Source organism: Aquila chrysaetos, chromosome 6, assembly GCF_900496995.4.
Source record: "Aquila chrysaetos chrysaetos chromosome 6, bAquChr1.4, whole genome shotgun sequence".
In the NCBI taxonomy this organism is placed as follows: Eukaryota; Metazoa; Chordata; class Aves; order Accipitriformes; family Accipitridae; genus Aquila; species Aquila chrysaetos.
This window is the reverse complement of record NC_044009.1, coordinates 41,778,512-41,805,276: the sequence shown is the minus strand read 5'-3', so window position 1 is coordinate 41,805,276 and position 26,765 is coordinate 41,778,512. Positions and strand designations below refer to the sequence as shown.

General features: G+C 39.4%; 1 protein-coding gene across 6 annotated transcripts in view; it reads left to right on the top strand.

Annotated features, from left to right (window-relative positions):
• MYLK (myosin light chain kinase) overlaps positions 1–26,765 on the top strand; it is a 225,222-nt gene that overhangs the window by 173,479 nt on the left and 24,978 nt on the right. For all 6 annotated transcript variants that reach the window (XM_030017474.2, XM_030017475.2, XM_030017473.2 and 3 more), the window contains 7 exons: positions 1,855–1,905; positions 3,432–3,559; positions 7,003–7,156; positions 19,733–20,035; positions 23,715–23,750; positions 23,849–23,942; positions 24,964–25,167. In XM_030017474.2, the coding sequence (XP_029873334.1) occupies positions 1,855–1,905; positions 3,432–3,559; positions 7,003–7,156; positions 19,733–20,035; positions 23,715–23,750; positions 23,849–23,942; positions 24,964–25,167 (970 nt within the window). The remainder of the gene's footprint in view (positions 1–1,854; positions 1,906–3,431; positions 3,560–7,002; positions 7,157–19,732; positions 20,036–23,714; positions 23,751–23,848; positions 23,943–24,963; positions 25,168–26,765) is intronic.

Here is a 26,765-nt window from a genome sequence, read left to right as displayed (position 1 = left end):
ACATGGAAGACGTGGCAGGACAGATACCTAGCTCATGCCCTGGTGGTCCAGTTATACTAGCATAAACACATCATAACTACAAATCTAGACTTTTAACTAGTTCTGTTGAGCTGACAGTCATTGAAGAAAGGCTTCCTTGGGAGATACCCAACTATTCTTTTTTGACTCAGCCATAAGTACTGCAAGAATATCCTACCTCTCCATTATTGTGTTTCTGGTTCCTATAAGATCAATGAAGACCGAGCATATAAATCTAAGCATACTTTGAAAGAAAATTACTATGAAATGGAAGTTTATAAAAAAGAAGGTAGAAGAACTTCTATATTCAGTGCATAGTGAAATATTCTCCAGAATGAACTGAATAAACACTGTTGTTGACAGCTAAACCATTAAATATTTATTAAAGCCTTTGCTCTTTTAACAACCTATAGCACATCTGTTAGTATCTCCAATGACTCTAAAATTTAAAATCAATCTTCACATCTGTCTGTTGCTTGAGCTATAACATTAGACTCCCATGGTGGGTTCACAACTCATGGCTCCTTATTCCTGGGGCATCAGGTGATGCGTTCCCTGGGTATCATGCACAGCTTGCAGTTTGCTGTAGCCAAGGAGGTTAAAATAAAAGACTCTTTTTATTGGTTTGGTGGATTTGGGGCAATTTTTTTGCTGCTCAGTGTCTTGCTGCTTTGAAATAACTTAAGTAAACAATGAACCAAAAAATTCAAAACTTTAGAGACTGTTATGGCTATCGCTAGGCACCTATGCACATTCTGCCAGATATTCAAAAACACTTAGCAGATACTGCTTCCACTGGAGGCAATAACATCTTAAAAACCAGCCTACTTCAATCAAGCTGCCTACTTGAGCATAAATAAGAAATGTCCTTTCACAGCAGAGGCCATCCTCTGGCAAGGATGCTTAGGATAGCAGATAAAAAGAGAGTGCTTTAAAAGGAATGAGCCCCTCCACTTCTGGAATTCAGTGGTTTGAAGGCATCCAGACTGTTACATTTAATGGCCACCACTAGACCTAACTCCTATGAATTTGTCCTTTCGAACCTGTTTATGTTTCTGTCTTGCAAAAAATTACTTGTCTGTGAACATAGATTATGCATGCTGTATTTAAAAATACTTCTTTTGTTTCTTTTATGCCTGCTGCCTGATAATTAATTGGGTGGCCCCTAGTTCTTTTTTTGTGAAAAACAGTTAATAGCCATTTTCTACCTACCTGTCTTTTCTACTGTCTTTCTACTTACCATTCACAATTTGTAGAACATTGTCTTCCCAAAATTTATACACCCAGATTTCAAATTCTGGGCCATATTTTTTGATACTGCGATCCTTTCTTTTATGAATATAGCAAAAAGTTGTCCCTGCTTAGGGAAGAGGATGAGGCAGAGGGGTGATACTAGTATTTACTGCCTGTATATAGTTGTTTCTTTGCTAGCTCAGAAGTGGTGTAAGAAGCAGTATGTGGTGTTAGCTACCCTAGTTTTAACTGAGCTCATTCAGCATTGATTATGCTGGAAATCTGAGCAGAAATTCAGTATGAGATCTTGGCCTGATGTTTTCACCCCAGTTAAACTGCTATAAGGAATGGATTATGACAGATTATGGGAGATGTGTAGCAGATTTCTTTGATTCTTTTAAAAGTTCCAGCTTCAACTGTGAATATTCTGAGGCTCATTCAGGATAATAAAAGTGTTTTTTAAAAGTATTTTTAATTCTTGACTTTAATATGCTGAAAGAACATATTATAGTTTCAAGTGCCAACAAAGCATCGCTATGGATGTAAGCTTTGCAGTTACTCTGGTACCTTCCAAAGCTCACCTTTGAATTTTTTTCTAACTAGGTGAAGCAACAGTGAAGAAGAAACCAGCTCCAAAGACTCCTCCAAAAGCAGGTAATTTGTTGCATGTGTCGTCCTGTAGGAATAAATAATAAACCACATTTCTAAGTACAGCTGTTTGCCTACTAAATTTGTTTGCGTATGTGACTAAACAGTGGGTAACCAAAGTCCCTTTTTCAAATTTGTTCATAAGGTTACACTGCCCTGACACTTAAATTATGAGCATGCAAAAAAGTTACTATTGAATAAACTGTATCAAGATCCTACCAAATGTCAGCAGGCATTATGGTAACCTGTTCATGTGTTTGCACTCTCCTAGGCAAAGCTAACTACGTTTAAAGTTACTGAGAATGTTCCTCTGTAGGAACCTGCTTTCAGTGCCTTAAAACTTTGTTAGACTTTTAAACTGTTCAAGATGTTTTCTATGCCAGATATGTGCCTCAGCCTAGTTTCCTTCAGAAAAGGAAAATTCAGTTTCCTTCTTCTCCAAAGAACAAGTTGGGGGGTGGGGAACCACTTTGTTTTAATTACATTGAAAAGAAAAAGAAAGCACTTTTTTTCATGCCCAGTAGCCAGTAGCCCTGTGCCTTGGAGAGGAATGTTACATTTGGCAGTGAGGTCATTCTAATGTTAGGGAATGCCTTTTACCATTTCTGTCAATATGTCCTCAAATCTGTCCCCTTCCCCTCCCAAGACCCCCTCCCCCCAAATATTTTTTATTGTGGTACTCTTGTAAAGCAAACAGATTTCACCCTGCAGTTTTCTGGGCTGTGATATTTCTGGCATCTGTCCCTAGCAGCTACCAGGGATCTGGCACATTCAGCATCACAACCAAGAGTCAGGAAGTAGCACAATTAGCAAAAAAGATGTTCTGCCATCTATTGATACTCAGGCAGTGAGAGGGAAGAGGAGGAGAAATACCTGATTCAGAAATGGAGGAGTATGAATGGGACTGCAAGATTTTAAAGCAGCACTGTAATACACAAACAAAAGGATCTGTCATTGCTTACGGGAAAGTTGAGTGTGATGGAGAAAGACATCAATTGCCTTCCTTGTCTCTCTAATAGATGTCCCACATGATGTTTATCTGGCTACTGAAGCCAGAATCTTCATAGGCAGGTGTTGAGTCTTAAATTTTCTGAATGCTGTTGATGACATTTGGGAGCAGGTTTGCAGACCCCCTCAGCACACGCAAATTGATATAAAGTTAGCTGGAGCCATTCTTCAAAAATACAAAGTGCAAAAGAAAAAAGAAGTTTTTCTGAAAAACCCAACAAAAATATTTCATAAGCTGTATATTTGGAATTGGTTGTAGGTCATAACACTTTTGGCCTTTGGATTTCTGTACCTTGGTCTTGCATGAGCAAACTTCTGACAGGTAGATTGTTATTGCTTCACTACAGTAGAACTAACAATATCCACAGGATTGTTTCATTGCAAGCAACAGATAACTGCTAATCTGTATTTCAAATGCTGCTCTGAAACTGTTAAGCTGAGAGATGTATGTGGTTTGAATTTTAAGAAAAATAGAAAGTAAAGTCACCTAAAGAGAGATCTTTTTTTTTTTTTTTTTTCATCAGCTGTTCCTCCTCAGATCACTCAGTTCCCAGAAGACAGAAAAGTCCGTGCGGGTGAATCAGTGGAATTGTTTGCCAAGGTGGTAGGAACGGCACCCATAACTTGCACCTGGATGAAATTCCGTAAGCAGGTAAATTGTTTTCTGGTCTGTTTTAACAATCACTGAAAAAGTAGAGTTGGAAAGGAACACCAATGACCCATCTTGTCCATCTCCCTTCCTCAGGAACTGGCAAAATCCATGTCCTTCCTGCCAGATGTTTTCCTCACCTCTGCTGAAAACGTTCCAATGATGAAGATTTCACAACCTCCATTAGCAACCTATTGCAGTGCTTATATATCCATAGTGTTAGAATTTTTTTCCTAATGCCAAGCCCAAATCTTTCTTGCTACAATTCAAACCTGTTGCTGTCTGTCCCCTCCTATAACAAATGACTCTTCCTTTGAGAAAAGCCTTAAACCATGTAATTAAAGGATAGGTGGTGTGAAAGATATAGGTATCTGAAAAGTATCTGTCACAGCAAACCTTTCTCTCCTTCAAAAAGAACCTCTTCTTCATTGATGCTTGGTCTAAAGTTATGTCGGAGGGGCAAAATGCCATACAGGAAGCTTGAGTGAAACATCTTGCAACACAAATGTCCTCATGCAAGGCACAATGGCAATTAAGTTGCCTAGGTATATTTATGCTGCCTAGGGGGTTTAACCCCCTAGGTTTAAAGTTCCTTCTGCTTGAATTAATTTCCTTGAACTATATTACATGTATGCATAAGAGCAGTTTCTAAAGAGAGCTGCTTTAGTGAATAATAAAACCACTTTAAATCAAATAACCCAATATGCAACTACGAAGTGGAAGATGAAGTGCCATGTTAGGGTAGAGCAAATATAAATATGTTCTGTAGCTGCTATTCTGTTTATTTCATTCTGAACTCATTATGCAGTCTATAGAAGATAAATAAAAACATCTCCTCCTACAAGGAAGTTTAGACTCTAAATCCAGATGTGTCAGCATTTAATTGAAAGAATTCAAAACAGTTTGCTAGTGCAAAGGGTATTCCAGAGTCCAGTTTTGCTAACCCCAAATAACCTCTTACTTTACGGGAAAAGGTGGGGTTTTTTTTTCCTGAACTCCCATGTTTTCTTAAAATTCTTTTGTTTCAAGACTGGTATTAAAAAGTGGCTTACTTATTTCTACAAAAATATTTCTCAGAAGCTCCAGGGACATTCAGTGTCATGTTTTGCTGAGCTCTGTCTTATCACATGCATAAAATGTACCCCTTAAATGTGAGTTTCTGGTTTGTGCAGAATTTTGAGTTCATTGTTGAATAAATACAACAATCCTATTTACATAGATTTCAAGGCCATTTTTATATGCAAAATTTATGTGATAACAGAGACCAGCAGCTCATAATACACATATCAGATCCATAATCTGTGATTCTACACCTTTTTTCCCTCTGTAAAATATTATTTTTACCATCTTTATACTTTATTCACTGTAAGACAATTTGAAGGTTTGCAAAATCATACATTAAAATGACATATACATTTTTAAATGGTTCATTATGGCAGGTGAATGAGATAGAAAAGAAAAAACTTCAGGAAGGTTAATAAACACTGGAGGAGGACAAGTGAGGGTAGCAGTCTTTCATTTATAAAATTAAATGGGAGACAGTGTGTAGTGTGCTGCACCATTATTTTGCTTTCTTTTTGACTTATACTTCACCACATACTGTTTTATTCTTGGATTTCTTCCTCTTCTATAAATGTGGTTGATTTCAACTCTGTTCCATTTCCAGTCCTAAAAGTGAAAAATCACCCAAGTATTCTTACAATTTTCCTGGGTGTTATTTGTAGTAGTTATTTGAGCAGATCCAGTAAGTGGTGAGTTGTGATTTCAGCCCTGCTGCTGTATGCTGCAGCATGCAGGAGCGACTTGTCCTCTCCACGTTCCTTCCTCACATTCCCTCAGGTTCAAGAGCGCCACAGTGGCCTCTCACAGGTTTATTCTGGACAATATCTTTTCCTTGAAGAAAGGGAATGTCACAAAGTTGTGACCCATACTTTGTACGTGATGACAGTCTAGCGGAGGGACGCTGGAACTGTGCTCAGCTAAAAAGGGGAAAGCCTTTGAAAGCCTCTTCCTTAGTTGAGAAACAAAGTCCATCATTTAACATTGTCAATTGTTGGAGCTTCTTAACTATGACCAGTGACTTTCTTTTGGGAACACAGGGATCCAGCTTTGTGTTCCCCACAACCATTGCAAGCCACTGAGCACCCTTTCAGGGCTTTCTCTGCTTAACTTCAGGACTTTCTCTGAATAACGCAGATCTAGTTCTACTAGACTGATTTTTTTATTACTATTACCCTTTGACTAATTCTAATGAAGCAAAATATATAACCTAGTGCAGAATTTCAGAAGAACAAAGTACGGGGGCAGGGGGAAACAACTTTCAGTGTAATTTAAACTGTAATCCTACATAATCCCATTTGCTAACTTTCTATTCAAGTTACTGTAGGAGCATCTTTCTCAGGTTACTTTTGGGCATATAGCAATACATGTGTTCTATCTCATTTGAGGAGAAAGCAGGGGAAGTCCTGCTCTTAGCCTTGTAATTTCTTATTCTCTGAATATATGAGATAAGATAAGGCAAACTAAATAGCCTTAATTTTTAATGAAATTCTGAGAATGAGTTGGAAGAGTCACTTATCTAAGAAGGAAGTGGTGGGAGGAAGAAGGGCATTGACATTATGTTGTCTGTTTCATAAGAACACAGTGTACAGCTTCTATAATTGCAGTGTAGCATTATGAGGTTTTTAAATAATCTGTCATGCCTCAAGCTAATGCTGATTAAAATCTAAGTCTCCTTGGCCATTTATGCTATGATAGCTTTGATTCAATTAAAAATTAGATCATAATATGCCTATGATAGTCAGCTGAGATTTTGATTTTTGCCTCTCCAGAAAATAAAAATGCTATAGGAAAGCCAAATCGGCTATTTGTATGTCTCTTTGCACAGCTATAGCATTACATCTCCATTTCAGGCAACACCATCTTCAATTGTTCAAACCTAAGAAACTAGTACCTTGATTTATGTGGAAGTACAGAATAAGGCTGGTTAAGACAAGAGGGTAAAAGTCACAGCTATGGATGATTTGCACATTGGGCCTCTAAAGGGGAATGGCAAATGAATTAGGGTATTTAGAGCTAAACTCTTGTTCTGCTGTGGTCTCTGGGAGATAGGCAAGACCAGGCTTTGTTCTTTTGCCAATTACACAGTTTGCACTTTCAGCCTGTCAAAGAAGGGTTAGAAAGTGAAACTCCTATTCCTTAGCAGAGTTCCAGCAACACAAATGCTCCCTGTCACCTTTGCAGGACTGGAGCCATTATAATGTTCCACTGCATTTCTAGATGTTTCGTGTTGATTACACTCTTTACCAGCTGCACATATTCACTGCTGTAATAGAGTTATCTTCAGATAACGCTCAATATGATAACCTTGTATTGTAATTTGAGCTCTTTCAGATATAAGGAATTCATCCCATAAAATCTTTTTTTTTTTCTTTTGAATTTGGCAGATTGAAGAAAATGAATATATTAAAATTGAGAATGCTGAAAACAGCAGCAAGCTAACAATATCTTCAACGAAGCAGGAACACTGTGGATGTTACACCCTAGTTGTAGAGAACAAACTTGGCAGCAGACAAGCACAAGTCAACCTTACAGTTGTTGGTAAGTCCATAATAATGTTTTAGATATATACTCATTCTTCAGACATGACTCTACACTTGCTTTTTATATGATGATATGCAAAAAATGAAATAAAATAATCAGATAAGTTAACAAGACTGCAATGAAAAACTAGTATTTTAAAAAATATCTGGACTGGACAGTGACACTGTAATAAGGACTATAAGCAAGTTCAGTAGGGCTATACTGTGTTTTATTTTGAAAAATTACTAAGTACAGATGGAGATAAAAAATAGCTCAGACTTTAAAAAAAAAAAAAAACACAAGAAAAAAAACAGCTCATGGCTCCGTTTTTTGGTTAGATATCACTTCTCTTTACCATTTAATGTTTGCAGCATCCAGCTGTTTGCTAGACTGCAAATTTTTAAACTGTTAGTTCAGGAAAGATTGAGGTGGTTTCTATTAGACTGTAAATTTGAAAACATCCTGTTGCTTGGGGGAGAGAGATTTTATCCATTTAATTGAAATTCCTACCATTGTCTACTGTTTAATAGTGACAGAAAGTGGTGAATAAAGGCAGACTGTTTTGAATATGGAGCCCTTCATATATGGGCTTTTACACACAACTATTTTAAAGCTTCAAACAGCCTTGTCAGATGGCACATTCAGGCCATCAAGTTTGTTGTAGCAGGCTGTGGACAGCTGCAGATAGTTGTAGACTGGTAGACAGTTGCAGTATGTTTGCAGATAAAACTGCAGCCTAGATCTAGACCAGCTAGCTTGAATGTCAGACGAAATCTAGAGCTGTGACATCTAGCTCTGAAAGGGCTAGTGAACCCACTTTGGTGTGGATACACAGCAAATGGTTTCCAGGGAGATGTGGGGAAGTTCTACAAGCAAAGAGGGTGATTTGGTTAAAACATTAGTCTGTGGGATGGGTCTGTTTCTAGAATCTGTTATCTATGGCCTGCAGGGGGGGGTTGATACAAGGCAGGGGAGGGCAGAACTTGCCCTGGCATTTGGATCAATTCTAGTTCAACCAGCAAGGCTGCATCCCAATCACACACTCAGAACTGCATTGGCTCTGCTGTCCTAACAGATACAAGGGCCAGTGAGCGAGAAAAGCGGGTATAAAGCCAAAGATGAAAATCTGACTCCAGTGCAATCAATGGCAAAACACCATTAACCCAAGTTGGACTGGAAATTCATTCCAGCAATCCAGTGAATAACATACAAAATTTAATGAGTAGACTCACATTTCCAAGTACAATATCCACTGCTAAAGAGTGAATGTCCCTCAGCTGCATACTGCTGTACATATTGTCAATAGAGGCCTCCTGATTATTTAAATGGACTTCTTTCATCTAATCTGTGGCTTTCATTGCAGTTAAAAGATAACTGAATGAATGAGTATAAATATCAAGTAGATTCCAGCAATGTGCCAGAGAGTTCAAGGACAGAAGAAAATAGAATAAGTATTTTTCACATGATGCATATATAAATTGTACTACCTTTACCAACAGTGGGTTGTGCAGGTCAGAAGTATAGCTAGGTTAACAATGAACACCATGAAAAATTGGTCCTCGAATAACCATCATATACATTGTTCTGGGTACAGCTTTTGGCTCCAAAGCCCCAACACAGCTGATTAGCAGCTAGAAGAACGACAGGAGATTAATCGCTCTTTACATTTCCCTTTTTTTCCACTCTTTCCTACGCAACTGCTGCAGGCTGCTAACTGTAGCAGGTTATTGGGCAAGATGGATTTTTTTTTAGCTGAACTAGGCCGACAACTCCTATTATCTTGTCACTGTGTAAGCCTTGACTCATTATTATTATAAGTTACTGTTTTATATCCTTTGGAGTTAATTGGTTTGAAAGTCTTTGAATTCTATAGCCTTATAAAGCTACATCTCAGCCTTCTGCTTTGCTCTTCCATAAGAAATGTGCCAGAGAACAGTGGGATTCCCAGAGATGCTTTTGGGAGAGTTGGGTGAAGAATCCTCACAATGTGCTGGAGTTTGCCATGTGTTTTGGCTGATGACAAGCTATCTGTTTCCAACTGAAAAGAATAAATCCCTCTTGTAAAATTGCCAAGCTCTTCAGTGAGACATCTCGCTGATGTCAGCACTGCCAAAGGCATGACAAAGCCTCAGGATTCCTAGTTTGCTACACATGCATTTTAAGGCCAGATTCTTCCATCTGGGTACTCAAAAATGTGGGAAAAGGGAGCAAAAATGTCTTCCTTCTAGGGAGTGGGTTAGAATCTCACTACTGAGATAAAAAATCAGATAAAATCTGTTTGCACCTTTAAAGGTGTTAAATGTTCATGAAAATTGGAAGGTACTTTTCTCCAAAGTCTGCTCCAGTCAAAACGGGGAACCTATGCTTCTCTCAATACGCAAAATGTGAGACTTCTTAGTCTACCAAAGCTCGTCCTTAGTCCTGAATTCTCACCTGTCCCTTCTCTCTGCCCCATCCAAAGTACTGGGAAGAAACTTGCCCTCCCTGCCCTGACCCCACATTCATAACAAGCATTTGTGGAGAAAGCCCTGGTGCTAGAGATCAGCTCTGTTTGCTGCAGCTGTTTATATTAAGGCTCTAAACTCTGTGTGAGCTGCCTCTCTGTAAGTTTACTGATAAACGGCACATCTATGTGTATGCTGTGTACTCAAAACACTGCTGACTGACCACAGTCCACAACTGAGTCTTGAATGTATTGAGGGAAACTACAAATACAGAACATCTGCTTTCTGGAGGAGTGTGTCTGAGCCAACCTAGAGCTATGTTTCTCAAAGGGCTAGCTAACAGGCTTGTCTGTTCTGAATTTCAGCAAATCAAAGACATTTGTTAAAATACAAAATGAAATAAACATGGAAATAAAGAAGTATTTCTTTTATTATTACTTCTTACAACCATGTGGATTGCAAAGTCTTCATGCTGATGGGCAAGCTTCTCATGTGAAAGACTCCAATAAGCATTTCCCAAATTAAATTTGGACTGTAACACATGCCAGGTAGCAGGTTGCCCAGAAAAGTTGTGCAGTCTCCATCCTTGGAGGTATTCAAGTTCAGACTGGATAAGCATCTGAACAATCTGGTCTGACCTTATAGCTGATCCTGCTTTGAGCAAAACATCTAAAGACCGTCCTGAGGATATTTAAGACCATCCTGGATCTTGGTTTTATACTTTCGGTTGTCAAAGACCTTTCTTCACAAAAAATAACATTATCGACTTACCTCCAACCAGAGCACAAAGGACTGAGCTTCTCTGCCAGCATTCAAACCAGAAATGATCCTGCTATGATTTAAACTCTGAGTCCTAGACTGTAAACTATAGCTGGGTATGATTTTTAGAAATTATTTTTAATAATGACTTTTAGGGGAAAAAAGCTACCCTGCGTTCTTTTGAATTTGCCTCCTGAAGTCTTAAATTTAACTGCTCACACTGTCAGTCTCAGCCTTCAACTGCAACCTTAGCAGGAGCTCTGACACTTCAAGAGTTTGAACAGTATATCATTCAATGCAGTTAGGGCCATGGGAAAAGATGTTCTTGAAAGAAACCCAACTTTATTCCAAGGATTTTTTTTCCTTTGCGATTTCAATGAATATCAATGAACAAAATGTCCATTGCACTCAGCCTCCGGTGTGAGCTGTTTGCAGTCCACACACCAGATGCACTGATATGTAGTCAAGTTAGATGAGACTTGTTAACTGATAGGCACTGCATTGTGGTGATGAGTACACAGCACTGAGGCACACGGACTGAGTCTTGAGTTTCACATTGATTCATTGTGTAACTTTGTATAAGCACTAATAAAACTGGGAGACCTGCAGCAAAAGTGAGACATCCAAGTTAAGCAATGCCTTCCTTTAAAAGATTGACTGGTCCCAAAATGTCCATGTTGAGCTCTTCTCTACTGTGACGATTAGCTCTCTTAAATAAGCAATTTCATTAGCTGAGTGATGTCTCTGGGAGAATTAGAAACATGTTTCGAATTCAAAACCAAAATGGCCTGATGTGAGACTGAGCTAATGATTTACGGCAGATGCTGCGTCAGATTAAAGTGGACTTCTGTTGCCAAAGCTCTATTAAATGAGCCAGTGATGAGCTTAGTGTAAGGTAGGACTGATTTAGGCAAGGTAGGGCCCTCACTCTACAGTGATGGCAAGGAATATTCATTCCTTTCATGCCATTTATTGGATGTATATGGGTAAATTTCAAATTTATGGTTCTGAACATTTTAGCTATGTGACAGGAATACCCCAATCTGTAACCACTTTTGAAAAAGGAACTTGGTTTTCATACTGCCTAAAGCTGGGTACCATGACAAAGTGTCAAAAGAATAACAGAGTATTCAACAAGGAGAATTTGGCATTAGAGAAGTAGTCTGTTCTGCAGCTATGCCACAAGTTTCCTTCATGATTTTGGACAAATTGCTTCATGTTTCCCTGCCTAATATACAGGGTTTTTCTGATGATCAGTGTTTGGTGAATAATTTGGATATTAGTGACAACTTTTACTTCTTTTAATACAGAAGTAAAAACACATGTACTACCTACCTGGGGGCTGATTTTGATCAACCCTGTTTGTCTTTTATAAATCCTTCAGATTTGTATTGTTCTTGGTCTGGTATTGTATAAAAAAAAAAAAATTATCATGGTGATTAGTGAGCTATATGGTAGATACATGCAGAAGAATAAGAGCAATATCATTATTGCCTAAAGGTAATTGTTATAGTGTTATAGTGTTTTTATTTACTCTAAGCATTTGTGCACATACCGTGTACTGCATCCTCATGCACTGTTGGAAAGTGATAAACCAAGTACTTAAGGACACATATATAAGCATGTTGCACACAGACGTGCAAGTAGTATAACATGAATTCACTAAGTAATACCTGCTCCTCTGCATGCGGTTATGATTCCATACCTGAGTTGGGATGGAGAAGTTGCTTTCTGTGAGGAAACTGTTACTTCTATGTCTTTAGCAGAATCTGTATGAGCAGTCTTTCGAAGCAAAAATGAGAAAATACAAGTTTAGCTTAAGAACAAGATCTGATCATCACTAACTCCAATAGTCATTGAATATAATGGTAGGATTAATAATTGCTTATATGAAGGGCTTGGTCGTGGTTCAACAAGTGACATACATGCATACTATATTAGCATTAATTCTTTGCCTGAAACTCTGTTAGATGGAAATGTGGTAGCATAACCAACAGTTCACAGTGGCACTGTCGGCATTTTTTGTGAGTGCCTGAGGAATCTGGCTCAGTGCTAGCCACTCAGACTGAGTGGATCCAGCGGTGGTCAGAAACTGCCTTCTTTCTCTGGAATAGCACGTGCAGACATCTGTGAAGCACATAATGAAGCGGAACAACCATAGACTCTTCTACAGAGAATACTGCAGCTCAGAAGTGCTAACATGAATGCTTCTGAAACTTCATCTTCTTTTGAGAAGCATCAGATTATATCTTGCAATATCCATGTGATTCCCTGTTTACAGTTAGGGTTGAGAATGCAGTGAATTTCCTAAGAATATGTGGGTTGACTCGGTCTCTAACCTTTAGCCTTTTAAATTCCTCTGGATTGCTGGAGCATTTTTGTCATCAGTTTTATGGTTAAAGGGCAACTAGACTAGTGGTTAAGGAAGAGACATCTTATGTTGCTGCTGTTGTTGCTGCTGTTGCAGTTCAACAGTGTTGTAACCTCCACCGTCAGCCTCCCCACTAATGCTTGGTGGCAAAACTCTGCAGCTGTATCAAAACTAAATTTTCATGGCAAGATAACAATGTATAGAGGAAGAACAGCTTACGTTGCCCTATGCATCAGTGCTGGTACACTGATCTGGATTTATTCCTTGAAGGGCCATCTAGTTTCAATGTCATTTCTGTTAGAAAAAATTCCAATAGAATTCCCTGCTTAGTTATTTTTCCTGGTACTTATCTTCACCTTTCTTCTCATGAAGAAAAGGAAATATCATGACAGTATTTCTCACAACAAAATTCCTGTATTTTGCTTGGTGTTAAATGCTAGAAATGTCTTAGTTACTAAGAAATCGTGCATCACGACTCCTGCACACAAACATGGGATTCCTAGGACCCAAACTCATCCTGGTGGAGACTTGGAACCTGCTGGTAGTCTTACTGGAGAAAAACCTAAAATTTATTCTGCCTATCAGTGGACAGGTATCAGAGCTCTAATTCAATCAGTTATCAAACCAGACACCTAACGTGTAGCACATGAGTAAGCCGAATAGCTTGTTGACTCAGGCACAGGAGCAGATGGTCTAGAAAAAGGGCTCCTGAGAATGCATTATATATTTGTTTGTTCCATTAGGCCTGTGGCAGAAGGAGATATTCTTGCGCTGAGGGCATTTGCGTGGGAGTGGTGAGCTCTGGTTTCGTTCCCAGCTCCATTCTCCCGCGTGTCCTTGGACAAGGTCATTTTACTCTTTTATGCCTCAGTTGCCCCAACTGACAAAGTGGGAACAACAGCATGAAGTGGTGCTCTGGGCCTCCAGTATTTGTAAGCTATCAGGTCTCAAAAGGGCAGTTTTAAAATAAATTAGTCTTATGTCAGAGTTGTCGGGAGGGGCAATATGGGCTAACTAACCTTGTCCATGTGGTCCTGGGCTCTGCTGGGGACGCTGTTTCATTAGAAAATTTCTGTTCATTTCAACTTCTCTTGTGTTGTTTTGTGGGAGAATGCAGGCATTGTTTCCTAGTTTAATTTTACCCTAAACCTATGGTACACTAACATCCAGAAGGGTGTTAATGGTTGTTACAGGGTGTTAAGGGGTAATAATACCTCTAGTTATAGCACTCCTCTCCCTTGGAAAAAAAGCTGCAGGGCATAGTTTTCCGAGCAAAGCAGAAAGGTCTGCCATGACCCTGAGCCCTGTCAGCAATAATGCCAAGTTCAGTTATGACCTTTTATGGTTTCACTTTTCTCCTGCTGATGAATTTCAAATGAAGGCTTTGCCAGTGCAGTCGGCATGGACAGTGTTCAACTGGCTTTTGCAGCATATTAAATACCTTCTCTGGCTAAACAGCTTGTGGAATGGAATTAAATTGTTTCTTTCTGTCTGTTCTTTATCTGGCAGACAAATATCATGATAGCTAATAATAGTGGTACATAGTAATATGATAACTGGATTTAGAAAGAAACCAAACCAATTTTGAGAACAAATAAAGAAAACTACTTCAGAGACATTGCTTCAGTACTGTCTCTGTTCATAAAAGAAAAATAACGTTTTTCAGAGGTTGTGGTTATACTGTTCTCAGTTTTCAGAGGCTTTCTACTGGAACCGCACTGCTGCTTAAGAGCCCGCCAGAGCCCTGCAAGCTCTTAATGTGCAGCAAGCCCTATCGCCTTGCTTTGGCTCAGCATGACCCTCACATCAAGTAGCAGAACAATTTCCATTTCCCTGCACTCAGATAAGGAGATTGCTGCCTTTTTTGGTCTCCTGGAATGGTGCTTGTGTTCTGCGGACTCTGTAAACTGAGCCATGTAGAGAAGGCAGATCTGGATAGCACAGTTTCATGTTATGTGGGTGTTCTGTGTGAGCTGTGGGTTCACCACCTAAGCAGAAAGAGAGAAAGTCCCTTCCCTTATCAGGAGGAATTTGGGGTTACACACCACTGAAAAAAGGCAAGGACCTCAAGTCAAATTTGTCTCATAAATAGCAATGATATAAAGGCTGAGCATGCTTATGCTTTATGCTTCTCAGAGTGTACAAATACAAATTAATTAAAGGTTACTCCAGGCTATATATCAAAACCTGTTTACCAAAATATTTCTGAGAATTTGACTGAGGAAGGAGTGCAGCTGAATTCAATTTGGGAGTAAATAAGAAGTGCATGTTTCAATCCTGGTATGGTCTTAAATGTGGCTTATACATTTCATGTGAGGCCAGCTCGTGACCTTACCATCTGCCCTAAGGAACGCATGCCACAAAGAATAAACTGGAATCTGACCTCCTTGCTCTGGGGTAGTGGTAATTTATGTCTCTCTTTGTTGGGAAGTAGGTTTTTTTTAATCTGTGCCTAGTTTGCTGGAGCACAAAGGGAGGAAAGCAGTAGAGCCCTCCGTCACATCACCTCCACTCCCCTCTTACTCCCCTATGCATGGCGTATAGCACATACAAGTTCCTACTGCTGTTTCCTCTGTGCCACTAGTGTCAGTGACTCTATGCAGTCTCTGTGCTGCTGTGCAGAACAGTCCCAGAGGCAGGCTTGAGGCCAAATTAGCTGCTTGTCCATCTCCTATGCCTGCCACTAGGCTTTGGGAGCCAGCTCGGAGCAACCCTACCGATATTCTGAAAGAGATTATGTAGGGAGCTTTGTGCTTGAGCCCCCCTTAGCATTTAACTGTCCAACCTCCCACTGTCTTGTTAGCCTCTGCAGTCATACTGTTAGGCAAATGAGGTGATCATGCACCCTAGTAAAAGAGGTGTAAGTCCTATCTGCTACAAAGGAGGTGGAGTTTGTAGGATTCTGACCAAGTTCAACAGGACTGTGTGGGTACAGCCAATTTGACCGTGACAATCTAGAACATCATAAAGCATAGTTAAGTCTTGATTTTGGTATTATATGCATGCTGTAAGACTGGAGTAACCCTATTTTCATATAGTTAAGACTATATGGTGGAGAATATATACATGTTTTCTTTTGTTGCATATAATAGTGAACTGAAGTTAGAGCTTGATATTTTAAATCAATAGCTTCCCCTATAGAAATATTCACAAGGAGCAGTGTATTTTTGGATGCACTCCCTTCCTTCTAGTTCACATGTTGGCTTGTGGCTATGGTTTGGTCCAGAACAGGAAGAACAGAATTGTGGTCCAATGAAGCCTATGTAAAGCCCTCATAATATAAGCCTAAGTATGAAGTATGTTTGTGTGTGTAAAAGACAGCACGTGACATGCAAATGAAATATTGAAGATGGGCAGCTCAAGGACATTAATGGTATACTAAACACTAAAACAGAAGGACAAAATAGAGAATTGTGCTTGACTTCCACACCCCTCCTCAACCCAGTGGATATTTTTATTGGAAGCAGTTAATTGTGCTGATAGAGATTTCATATCCAGAAAGGAATGTAGTTTGGCAAAATATCCCAGCTTTCAATACAGACAGATGAATAAAGGGTAACCTTTAAAATTCCCATAGAATAAACTGTCAAGAAACAAAACAGACACATGGAGAGACCATCTGCAAATTCTCTGAATGTGCAGAACTGTAGAATACCATCCAGTCTGATATCAAATAGTTTTTAAGCATGGTAAAATGGTACATATACTTCTGTCATATTAAGAAAGAGCAAAGATTAGGCTTTTCTTCTTGTTTATGATCTCCCATAGCAGCTACTATGCCAGTATTTATACATTGAGCAGATCTGCAAGCAGTGGCACACAGTAGACTTCAAACAAAAAACGTGTATCTTTCTGGCTCAAGACAGTACAGCCAGGGTTGCAGGTTTTTGTCTTCGCCTACTGGGAAAAATTTATTAGGAAAGTAGAAGTATTCCCAAGGCTGGCAGATATTAAACTAAAGCCATGTAGCATTTTCTTTACCACTGTTGTCCCCTTGGCCATGAATGTTTTCTCTCCAGTGCTCACATACCTAAGCATTGCTTCTGTAAACTACACTGGCCAAATGGATTGCAGTTATCTAGGTGAGTCACGGGAAGAGAGGTCACTAAAGTAACTGTGGCCTAGGCAACTGATAAATCATGCCCAGAGTTTCAATTGGAAACAGAAGTGTGCTGAAAGTCAGCAAAGAGAGACTGTATTTTGATGTCCTGCACAGCAAGCAGGCTACTGTGCTCTGCAAAGACTGAAGCACAGGCATTCTTTCCTCCTTCAATATAAAATTCAGTGCAGAGCATTAGACCAAGCTAACACTTTCTTTTTTTTCTTTTTTAAACAAACACATACCGTCCACATTTAGCTGTGTGCATAGCAGATGTCAGAGAATCTGCACTACTTTCACAAACCCGAACAGATGCCTCCATAAGGTGATAGACTACTGCCTTAGCTTTTTCTTCAAAGTATTTTCCTCTTGCTATCAGCAACTTCTCTGTTCTGTTTGGATTTAGGATAAGTCAGCTGTTACATATCCAAGTTCTTCTATCTGCATCTTGAGATGATGCAGTGATGATTATGAGCTGAATATTCTTCTTCTGTACAGATTTTGAAGAGGACAGAGGTAGCATCATTCCCTACAAGGTCTGCATGGATAGTAAGTTGTAGTGAAAAGAAGATGGCTATCGCTGCTGTTTGACTAAAATCATACAATCCATGTGTGCCACACAACCAGCTCTCTGGTGGCTGCTATAGCATTGTACAAGGGTTCTGATATTGCGAATGGTGTGAGCATTGAATTCTCACTTCTTGCAGCTTCAATGAGGTTGGGGCAGGACTAGTACAGGGAAGAGGGATGCTGGGCTTTGGGCACCAGGAAATCAAGATTCAGTTCTCGTCTTTGCTACAATCGCTCTTTCTAATCTTGGACAAGTCATTTAGCTTCTCTGTGATTCAGTTCATGATATCTACACTATAAGTTCATGCCTGTTAATAGTCCCCTTTATCCTGCCAGAAAATGAGGTGAGTAAAATGTGACAACTAAACAGGGCAATAAGCCATTCCAGAGGTTAAGGACATCTGGTCTCTGATATTTGTGTTTAACAAGAGATGTACTGTATAATGATGACTCCTAGTGGAATGATGTTTTAAGTGTTGCCAAAATGAATAGAGATAACCTAAATTGTGGCTGTCTCTTCTTCTGCCCGGGCATTCTCATGCTGAATGCAGTGGCAAACCCGTGGTGTCCATCTCCCTTCCTCCCTCCCAGTCTTTTCCTTCATACTTAACAAGTTCTATTTATAGATCTTCTAATATGTTTAAGTTGTGGAGGGAGATGGATTTTCCATCACAACTGAACTAAAAGGAATTACAAAAGTATTTGCAGGGAAATCATTGGTCAATAGAACTTGCACTCTTCCAACGAGTGAACTGATATTTAACTGTCTTGATCCGATTAGACTACCCCATTTTCCCTCTTTATGAGTAAAACCACAGCAGTCAGAGGAGAGGTCCCTCTGTCCAAGAACTGAAGGCATATTTGTGACAACCTGTAGCTATTTCTGTCTGCTCAGTGATTTTCCTAGGAATGATAATTTGAGTATGGAGGGGTAACTGATATAGTCTACCACAGTAAGGCTTTGATCAAAGTCCACGGCAGTTTTCCCCAGCATTTGAATGTTTTTATTGCTGAGAAAGTGGCTGTATTTTTTGGCTGGTTTGCCAGCTCTGGCTTTCTTAAGGAGAAAGTGATAATGTCCATTAGCAGTTTTAACCAGCAAAATGGGGCAGGATTGTATCAGTCCATGTCCAGTGTAACCACTGTTTGTAGCATCTCACACTTTCTATCTTTTTCTTTTCATCTTCTGTCATTTTATCCCATCCTTTGATTTCTCATTCAACCTTTGGCCACTAGTTCATCCAGATCAACATCATAATTATATTGTAGGTTTTGCTAGATTACTTCCTAGGGGATTATTCCCAAGGAAGATAATTGTTCCCTTTAAAGTCTTTTGAAGTGCTTAACTTCCATAATTATTTTCTTAATCAGTAATATTTTTTTTAAAGTCAACATTTTTCTGTCTTAGGAAAACATTCATTTCAATAACTATGTAATCATTAAACTTCATTTTGAAAAAGTCATATAACTGCAAAGTTTTTGCATTGTATGGGATGTTTGCATAGTTGGCTGCTCATCTGCACACCAGGTTCTGGTGATATTGGCCCTATTCATGCACATAAGGACTGCGAGAGCAAGCCCCTAACTGAGGAAAAACAGTTAGAAATTTTTGTCTTCCACCTCCCCAACAATTTCCAAAATGCATATGAGATTAAAAAAATCTCAATATTTAAATGATGTATTCTAAGTTGAATTCCTTTTTACCAAAAAGTGCACTAGGCTTCCAAAAACTGCACGTAGGCAAAGTTGTTCACTAAATTGTTACAAGACAAAGTTATCACCCTTCAAGATCTGTGTTTCTGTGCCAACAAACTGGTTTTAGTATCTCTGCTGCCCAGGTAATATTGGATGAGTGGCACATTCTGAGGCTGTGAAAGGTCAGTAGTGGTCCTGAAGTATGGAAGCAGATGAAGGGAGCTGGAGAAGAAGCGTCGCAGCTATGGTGACTGTTACAGGGGTAAACCTCTAAGGAAGTTCACGAAGGAGTGGTTTGCACTATCGTGGGAGATTTGATTTCAGTACTTGCAGGCATAGCTGTGACTGGTTTTAGTCTCCATAGTTTCTCTAATGATAGCTGTGAAGGGCATTAGGCTTCAGCATGGCTTAGCAAGATGCCCAGGGAACTGAACAACCAATGCTGAGGCCCATGTGGGATTGGCATCTAGGTTAGCTAATTCAGGTATGTCTGTCTGTGCTGCAGTTGTTCCTTCTCCCTGTAGTACAAACCTCTGAAGCAGAGCTATGGCATGGAAAGAAAAAGGCCGTTAGCTAGGGCCAGTTATACCCTAATGGAAGTCCTACCCTCTTACCCTCATGATTTCATCTAATGTGCTTTGCCTATGTTTTTGCAGATAAACCAGACCCACCTGCCGGAACACCTTGTGCATCAGACATACGGAGTTCCTCCCTCACTCTCTCGTGGTATGGCTCCTCTTATGACGGTGGAAGCGCAGTGCAGTCCTACACTGTGGAGATCTGGAACTCAGTGGATAACAAATGGACAGATCTCACTACTTGCCGCAGCACCTCCTTCAATGTGCAGGACCTGCAGGCTGACCGGGAGTACAAATTCCGTGTGCGAGCAGCTAACGTGTATGGCATCAGTGAGCCCAGTCAAGAATCTGAGCTGGTAAAAGTTGGAGAGAAACAAGAAGGTTAGTTTTTAAGAGGAAAAAAAAAAAAAATCTGAATTCAATTAAACTCTATCTTAACAGTTCTCCAGTGAGGCCAGGCAGCTGTACACACTCCTTCACATGTGCCTCTGTGCAATGAATGCTTATGCTGGCTGTAAGTGTGCTGAAGTCCCTTCGCAGACTTCATGTGGGTGTCTGAGCATATAAGTTTTGCATGCATCCAGTGTGGAAACTTGGCTTCAGGGATCCCACAACCCTGCCTTGTGAAAGCAACCAATAATTTGACTTCTGGCTTACGGTATGAGTGCTGGCTGACAGACTCCTCTAGTTCAGTGCACAGGTAATGAGAGATGAAACCTTTCACACATAAGTTACACATTCAGACTGTGCCCAGCTGGAAAATGATGCTTGGTGACTTGAACTTGGTTACCTGAAACATACTGATGGAATCATTACCGTTTACACTGGACACACCATGGAAAAACAAGCCATAAACACTATCCCAAATTTGCTTTTGGAAAAAGTAAATGTGCTTGCTGCTCGCCAAGCACTGAATATGCAGCAGAAACTGAATTAGCCTCTCATACCTAGTTGTAGTTTCCATGCTTCAAATCCCAGCACGGTAGAGCACCTCAATCCTGTTGCCAGTAGTACACCAATCTTGTGAATTCAAGGCTATCCTACTTAGCGTGTTGGTTTTGCAGCATTATGGGTGTTAAAAATACTTTTTAGGGGTTTTGATTACAGTTGCACGTACTTGTAAAAATATTTTTCAGTATCTTTTGCCCCTTATTTTTTGCTGAAGATCTTCTCAAAGGACTAATGGGAAGAGCCGGAGCATTTTGGGAATTTTTTGGAAACTGGTACCAAAATTTTAAACACACACACAAATCAGCATTAGTTTTTTTAAAAACAGATATTGAATGCATATTTTTGTGCATGCCCACATCTACCTACTGTGCAAGGATCACTTTGATAGTCATACCACACCGAAAAGCCCAGACCAGGAACAATGTATTTTGCCATTTTTCCTGTCTTTGAGGAGTGGACTGTGTGTTCTATCATCTCTCCCTCCTTACTTATGTATGCAGGGCTTTGGAGTTTTAAGAGTCTCACATAATCCTTGTGATGTTATCTTTTATTGCCACAGCAAGACAAAATGATAGCAAAGTGGTGCAGCATCATGCAACTGTGTAAGCCTCTCAACAGACATTTCCAAACAAAAGTAAATCATATTTCTCTTCAAGTGTTAAACTGGATGCATTCTGAGAAATTACTTTCCTCTATTTTAAAGATTTAAAACCTGACCTAAATCAAGATGCAGCTTCTCTTCAAAGGGGGGGGAATAACATTAAGAGTAGCAATAAATTGAAAGGAAGCTAGACAGCATTGGCTCTTCATAATAAAATTCCCTGTGTTTGAATGCCCTCTTTCTTTAGTTGCAGGAAAATCTCCTCCTAGAGTTGGGGACCTGACTCTTCCCTACATTTGTTTTTCCTAGAGCAAGCACTACTTGTACTGGACCAAAGCAAACAAGCTATTTTTCTTTTTAAACTTGAGAGTTTTCTTACATAGATTTAATACAAAAAGCCTAGAAAGTGTATGAATTATTGTGATACATATTAAAAAAAACAAACAAAAAAAAGTTGTTTTGAGTGAAAAGAAAATGTATTCTGTTTGCAGGAGGGTGGGTTGTCAATGCCAGGGTGCTCTCTGTGCCAGGGCTTCTTGATTTCGATTCTTGATACTGCAGCTAGCATGGAGAAAGGGCAAGTCATATAAAGTGTGTGAATATAACTGGTGCTTTAATTAAAGGCAGTGGAAAATGCATGTGTGCAGCACCTCTCAAAGTCAGGACTTTAAGCTGCCATCTATGTAAACACTTAGCTGAGTAAATAGGGATTTTCCGTTGCTGCCAGAAAGACTGATTACTGGTTTTCATACTGAGGTGGCCAGTGCATATTAGCAATCTCAATATAATCTTAGTGAAGAATGGCATGGCTAACTTTTCACTGTGCATTTAAAGAAAACAGCTACTAAAATAAGGTTGTAAGTCACAACAGATTAAAGTAGGCATTGCCATGTTTGAGGAAAATTTGGTACCGTTGACTCAGTTCTGAAAAAGGTTTTAGCACAGCTACTCAGGCCTTACCAAGCTCAGATATGTTCCGCCTGTCTAATTTAGGCTTCCACTGGACCAAAATGTTTCTAGTTCATGGCTTCAATATAGTGTCACTGCAGAACCGGGAACTGACTTCTTGGTCTAATCAGTATTTGGCAGACATTAACTCCTGGCAGCGTGGTTGGGATCAGCTCCCTTATGCAGCCCTTAAAAGGGGAGGAAAATATGATGTGCTCTATGCAAGTGTGGTTTCTAGCTGAGGAAGATCTGAGGACAGCTACCCCTGAGTGGGGAGGGCTCGCTTCCCTCCCTGCTCTTCTGGTAAATCGCTGCAAACCAGCTAGTCTGTGCTGGGACATACAAGGGTTGCAAATCCAGAAAAAAGAGAGAAGGGCTTTAGTGACAGATTATATCTATTTGATTGGCTTTACTACCAGAGTACAGATGCAGCGTTATGTGTTGGATGTGAAAAGGTGATGCCCATGCATCAGACCAGCTATCTGCTCACCCTGCACCCTTTTTTTTCCTGTTGTTTTCTTCTCATCCGCTGCATATAACTCCATACTCTAAAACACCTAACAGCATCCAGAGTACCGCACTAATGTTTCATAACATAAATCTGTTGACACAGTGGGGATAGATCAGTTGGTTAGGCTTGCACTCTATGATGGCAAGGTGCAGCTTCAGCAGCTAAAGGGAGAATTATACAGGTCACTGTGCAACTGCCTTTACAGTTTCTCAAATTACTGGTCACAGCCACAGGTCTTAGGAGCAAGCCCAAGCAGTGTAAGCAATATATAACAACATTCCAGCTACAACCTCTTTCCTCTCGTACCTGCAGGCAACATAGGGAACAACAAACAAAGTGGTGCTACTGACAGTTCATGCACATGAAAATTAAAAATTAAAATCAAGACATTTGGGCCAGCTTTTACTCTGTCTTACGTCACTGGGCTTGCCAATATCACTGCCTGCCTTTGAGTATGCATGCAGAACTGAGACTCCATTTGGACCTCAATGATTTCAAAATTCAGCCATGCTCAGGAAAGTGCATGCTGTCCAAATTTTCTAGTCATCTTGAGTCTGAAAAATTTGTCTGGATGCTTTGCAAGAAATTTTTTCATGTACAAATTGCTTTACTTTTGGCTTTGCAATCAAAAAAATTCATAGGCAAGCCAGAAATTATTTGTCACTGAACCAGAAGTGTTGTTATTGATTTTAATATTTTCAATTTATTTTCTATTTCACAAAGGCATTCCTAAAGCTATTTATTAGATGGCTTTGAACTGATTCATTATGCTGATATTTCTAGTAGGCAGGTGCAATGCACAAGTATTGCAAAACCCGTGAACTTGATTTATTAAGAAATGGTGACCAGATTGTGACTGAGTAGTCAATAGTCATGCAGAAGTGGTGAAGAGATTTTAATTATGAAGCTAATGCACAAACTCCCTGATTGCTTTTTGCATAGCCATAGGGTCTACCAGTTGCCCTTGTTACTGTGAATAATTTGACCAGCTTGTGTAAGTACCATATCCTATATAATAAGTTTTTCATGTCTTTTTATTTTCATCATAGAACTTAAAGAGGATGAAGTGGAGCTATCTGATGATGGTAAGAAGTTCATATTTTAATCAGGAAAAATGCAAATCTGTGTTTTTAATTCATGTTTTATGGAGGTTTTAATCATGGTCCTTAATACTTATTTGTAGAAGGGAAAGAAACAGAGGTCAACTATCGGACGGTCACTATCAACACTGAACAAAAAGTTTCAGATGTCTATAATATTGAAGAAAGGCTGGGATCGTAAGTACTATATTGTGCTTTTGAAGACTTGGCGTTTTCAAGGCTACCAGTCAATTATAAAGATCATGTGCATTCATTCTTTGACGGTGTCTTGCACTTTCAACATTCCAGCTGGGCTCCTCTGTTGCAGTAAAAATAGATTTTAACATATGTTGGCTTCCACTCCATAAAGATCCTTTATTCCTATTAATTGATGATTTTAAATAAGCACTACATGCATTTCTGGCAAGGAAAATGGAGCCCGCAAATGAATAAAGCTAGAGGATTCATTCGTTGTTCAGCGTTCTAAAAGCTAGCTGAAAAAAAGGTACACATTGTGTACTTGCATTTCCATTATATCCATTAGTGGTAATAAGATTATCCTGCCCATGGGCTAGAATCTCTGTTGACAGTGGTCATAATCCCAAGAGCGTTAATAGTATTGCTCAGTGAAGGTCAGTGATTAGCCTGGCTGTGTTTCTCAGTGCTCAAACTCGTGGCTATGTGAATTGCGTGCCATGATAATCTTTCAGCAATTTGTGCTGCTGGTGGTGCTGAAGGCCAGGGGATCCTGTATGCTGCCATTAACAAATCTTGATAAGTGTATCACAGAGGTAGAATTGTACAAATGCAGCCATGTGAAATAATAGTACTGAAGCCTCGAGCATTCAGGTTCTGATTTCACCTATATCCTATACCTGAGATGTCTCCTATCTGCTGCCCCTTCAGAGGTGTATGACCTATAGAAAACTGTGTGCAGAGGAACTTGAGCCACATGAATTAAAGCCTGGTAGGAGTCCATTTTTTGAATCTTCTTATATAAAACTTGCTAATTAGAATAGCGGGGTATTCGAAATGTGGTATTCATGCAAAAGTTCTTGCAGATTACTCTGCACAAAATCAGTACAGAACAGTACTTGATATGAAGACATTTTTATTTCAGAATGGAGTGGTTGCGCTTGGAATATTTAGTCAAATGTTGCTATTCATGGTGGCCCATACACTGCAAAAACGTTTTATGGAAATAGTTATATATTTTCAGGGGGAAATTTGGACAAGTCTTTAGGCTTGTTGAAAAGAAGACTGGAAAAGTTTGGGCAGGAAAATTTTTCAAAGCATACTCTGCTAAAGAAAAAGAGAACATAAGGGATGAAATCAGCATCATGAACTGTCTACATCATCCAAAACTTGTCCAATGTGTAGATGCCTTTGAAGAAAAAGCCAACATCGTTATGGTCTTGGAAATGTAAGTATAAAGCAGATCACACTAACAAAGCTAATAATGTTGAAAATAATTGTGCATACAGAAGTAGCAACTTACCCAGACATGGGACTGTCAAAAGCTTCAGGATCTGCAGGGTTTGGATGGTTTTCACATCTTCCAAGTTTTTCCAGTTATTTATCCAACTTCTTTAAACAGTGTAAATGAATCTGTGTTGTATCTCTTAAAAATCAGTGAAGATGTGTTACAGTCTTTATTGTCTAGTTTGTTTGTTTTTAATCAAGTACATGTGGTGTTTTTCTGCAGCTCACTCTTTTATTGCCAGCTTGGGAGGGGAGAGAAAAAAAGTTAGCTGCAATTTGGGCTTGCATTTAGAACCAAAAACATGTTTAAGGAGGAGAAAAAATATTTTTTTCTTTAGGCAGTTCTAAACATGTATTGAAGAAGCTTGTGTCAAATTTCACTTAAACACTGATTAGTTGTCTCTTGCAGAGAATTGAATGCTGGTGCACAACAGATAGTAGGAGAGAAAGATATGCTTGAGAACGCAAACATCTAAGCTACACTCTAACAAAATAGTTGAATTTCCATGAAAAATTCACCCAGGCAAATTTATAGTACCCAAGAGGTATTGGGAACACTTTAGTTTTCATCAAGTGCTATATCCAGTTTTTATATTTTTAAAAGTCCTTAAAGGACTAGTCTGATGTGTTTTTCCTGCAACAACAGAAATACTCTGATTGCAAAACATTTATTTATAATAAGAGAGTGCTGTCTAAAAAATCTCCACAGGTGAACCCAGTGAATGTTCTAAATCTAGACCAGTAGATGCAGAAAGATTGGTTACGCTGACTGTTTCCCCCCAAAAAGCTAATTAAACATTAATTGATCTGCCCTTAATGTCAATACACAAGATTCTCCATGATGGTCCAGGTGTAGCAGTTGTAGAAGGGAATTTCTCCTTTACTTGAAAGTCATTGCACTCTTCGTCCAAAGCTATACAATTAAGTAAAGCTGAATTTGAAGATAGCCTATGTTGCTGTCTTGTTCTTGCTGAGTAAGATAGCAACACTTAGTTTTACCTCCCAGAAATTGTTTGCCTTGAGCTACTTATGCCACACCACTGTAGGAAGTTGCAGAAAAGCACCACAAAAGCAGTGCTGTAAAGCATCTCACAGGGCTGTGACTTGGGTATCTTTGTATTTAAAGATAGTAGATATTTGCTTGCAGAAAAAAGAAGGTTCAGAATGTGTTCATGCACCAGAATTCATTATAAGAAAAGACTCTGCACAGCATGAGATGGAAAGTAATGGTCAGACTTCAAAAAAAATAATGACCAACATGACCAACGTTTACATCAGCCATAACGCACCTGCTTAGTGTGAATCCCATACTTGTGGCAGTAGCAGCTGGAAAGAAAATGAAATCCTGATCTGTGCTGATGTTTTTCCCAAAAAGTTACATCAGTCACTTGTTCTGCTGCCACATCTACTTCATGTGCTGTCTGCTGCAAGAAGCAGCATTTTTTTTGCTGGCTGGAAGTGCTAAATAAGATATAAATTGTTAGAAGCAAAAGAGACTATGTGTCTGTTTTGCTTGCTTGGCGCTTGCCTAGATTATGT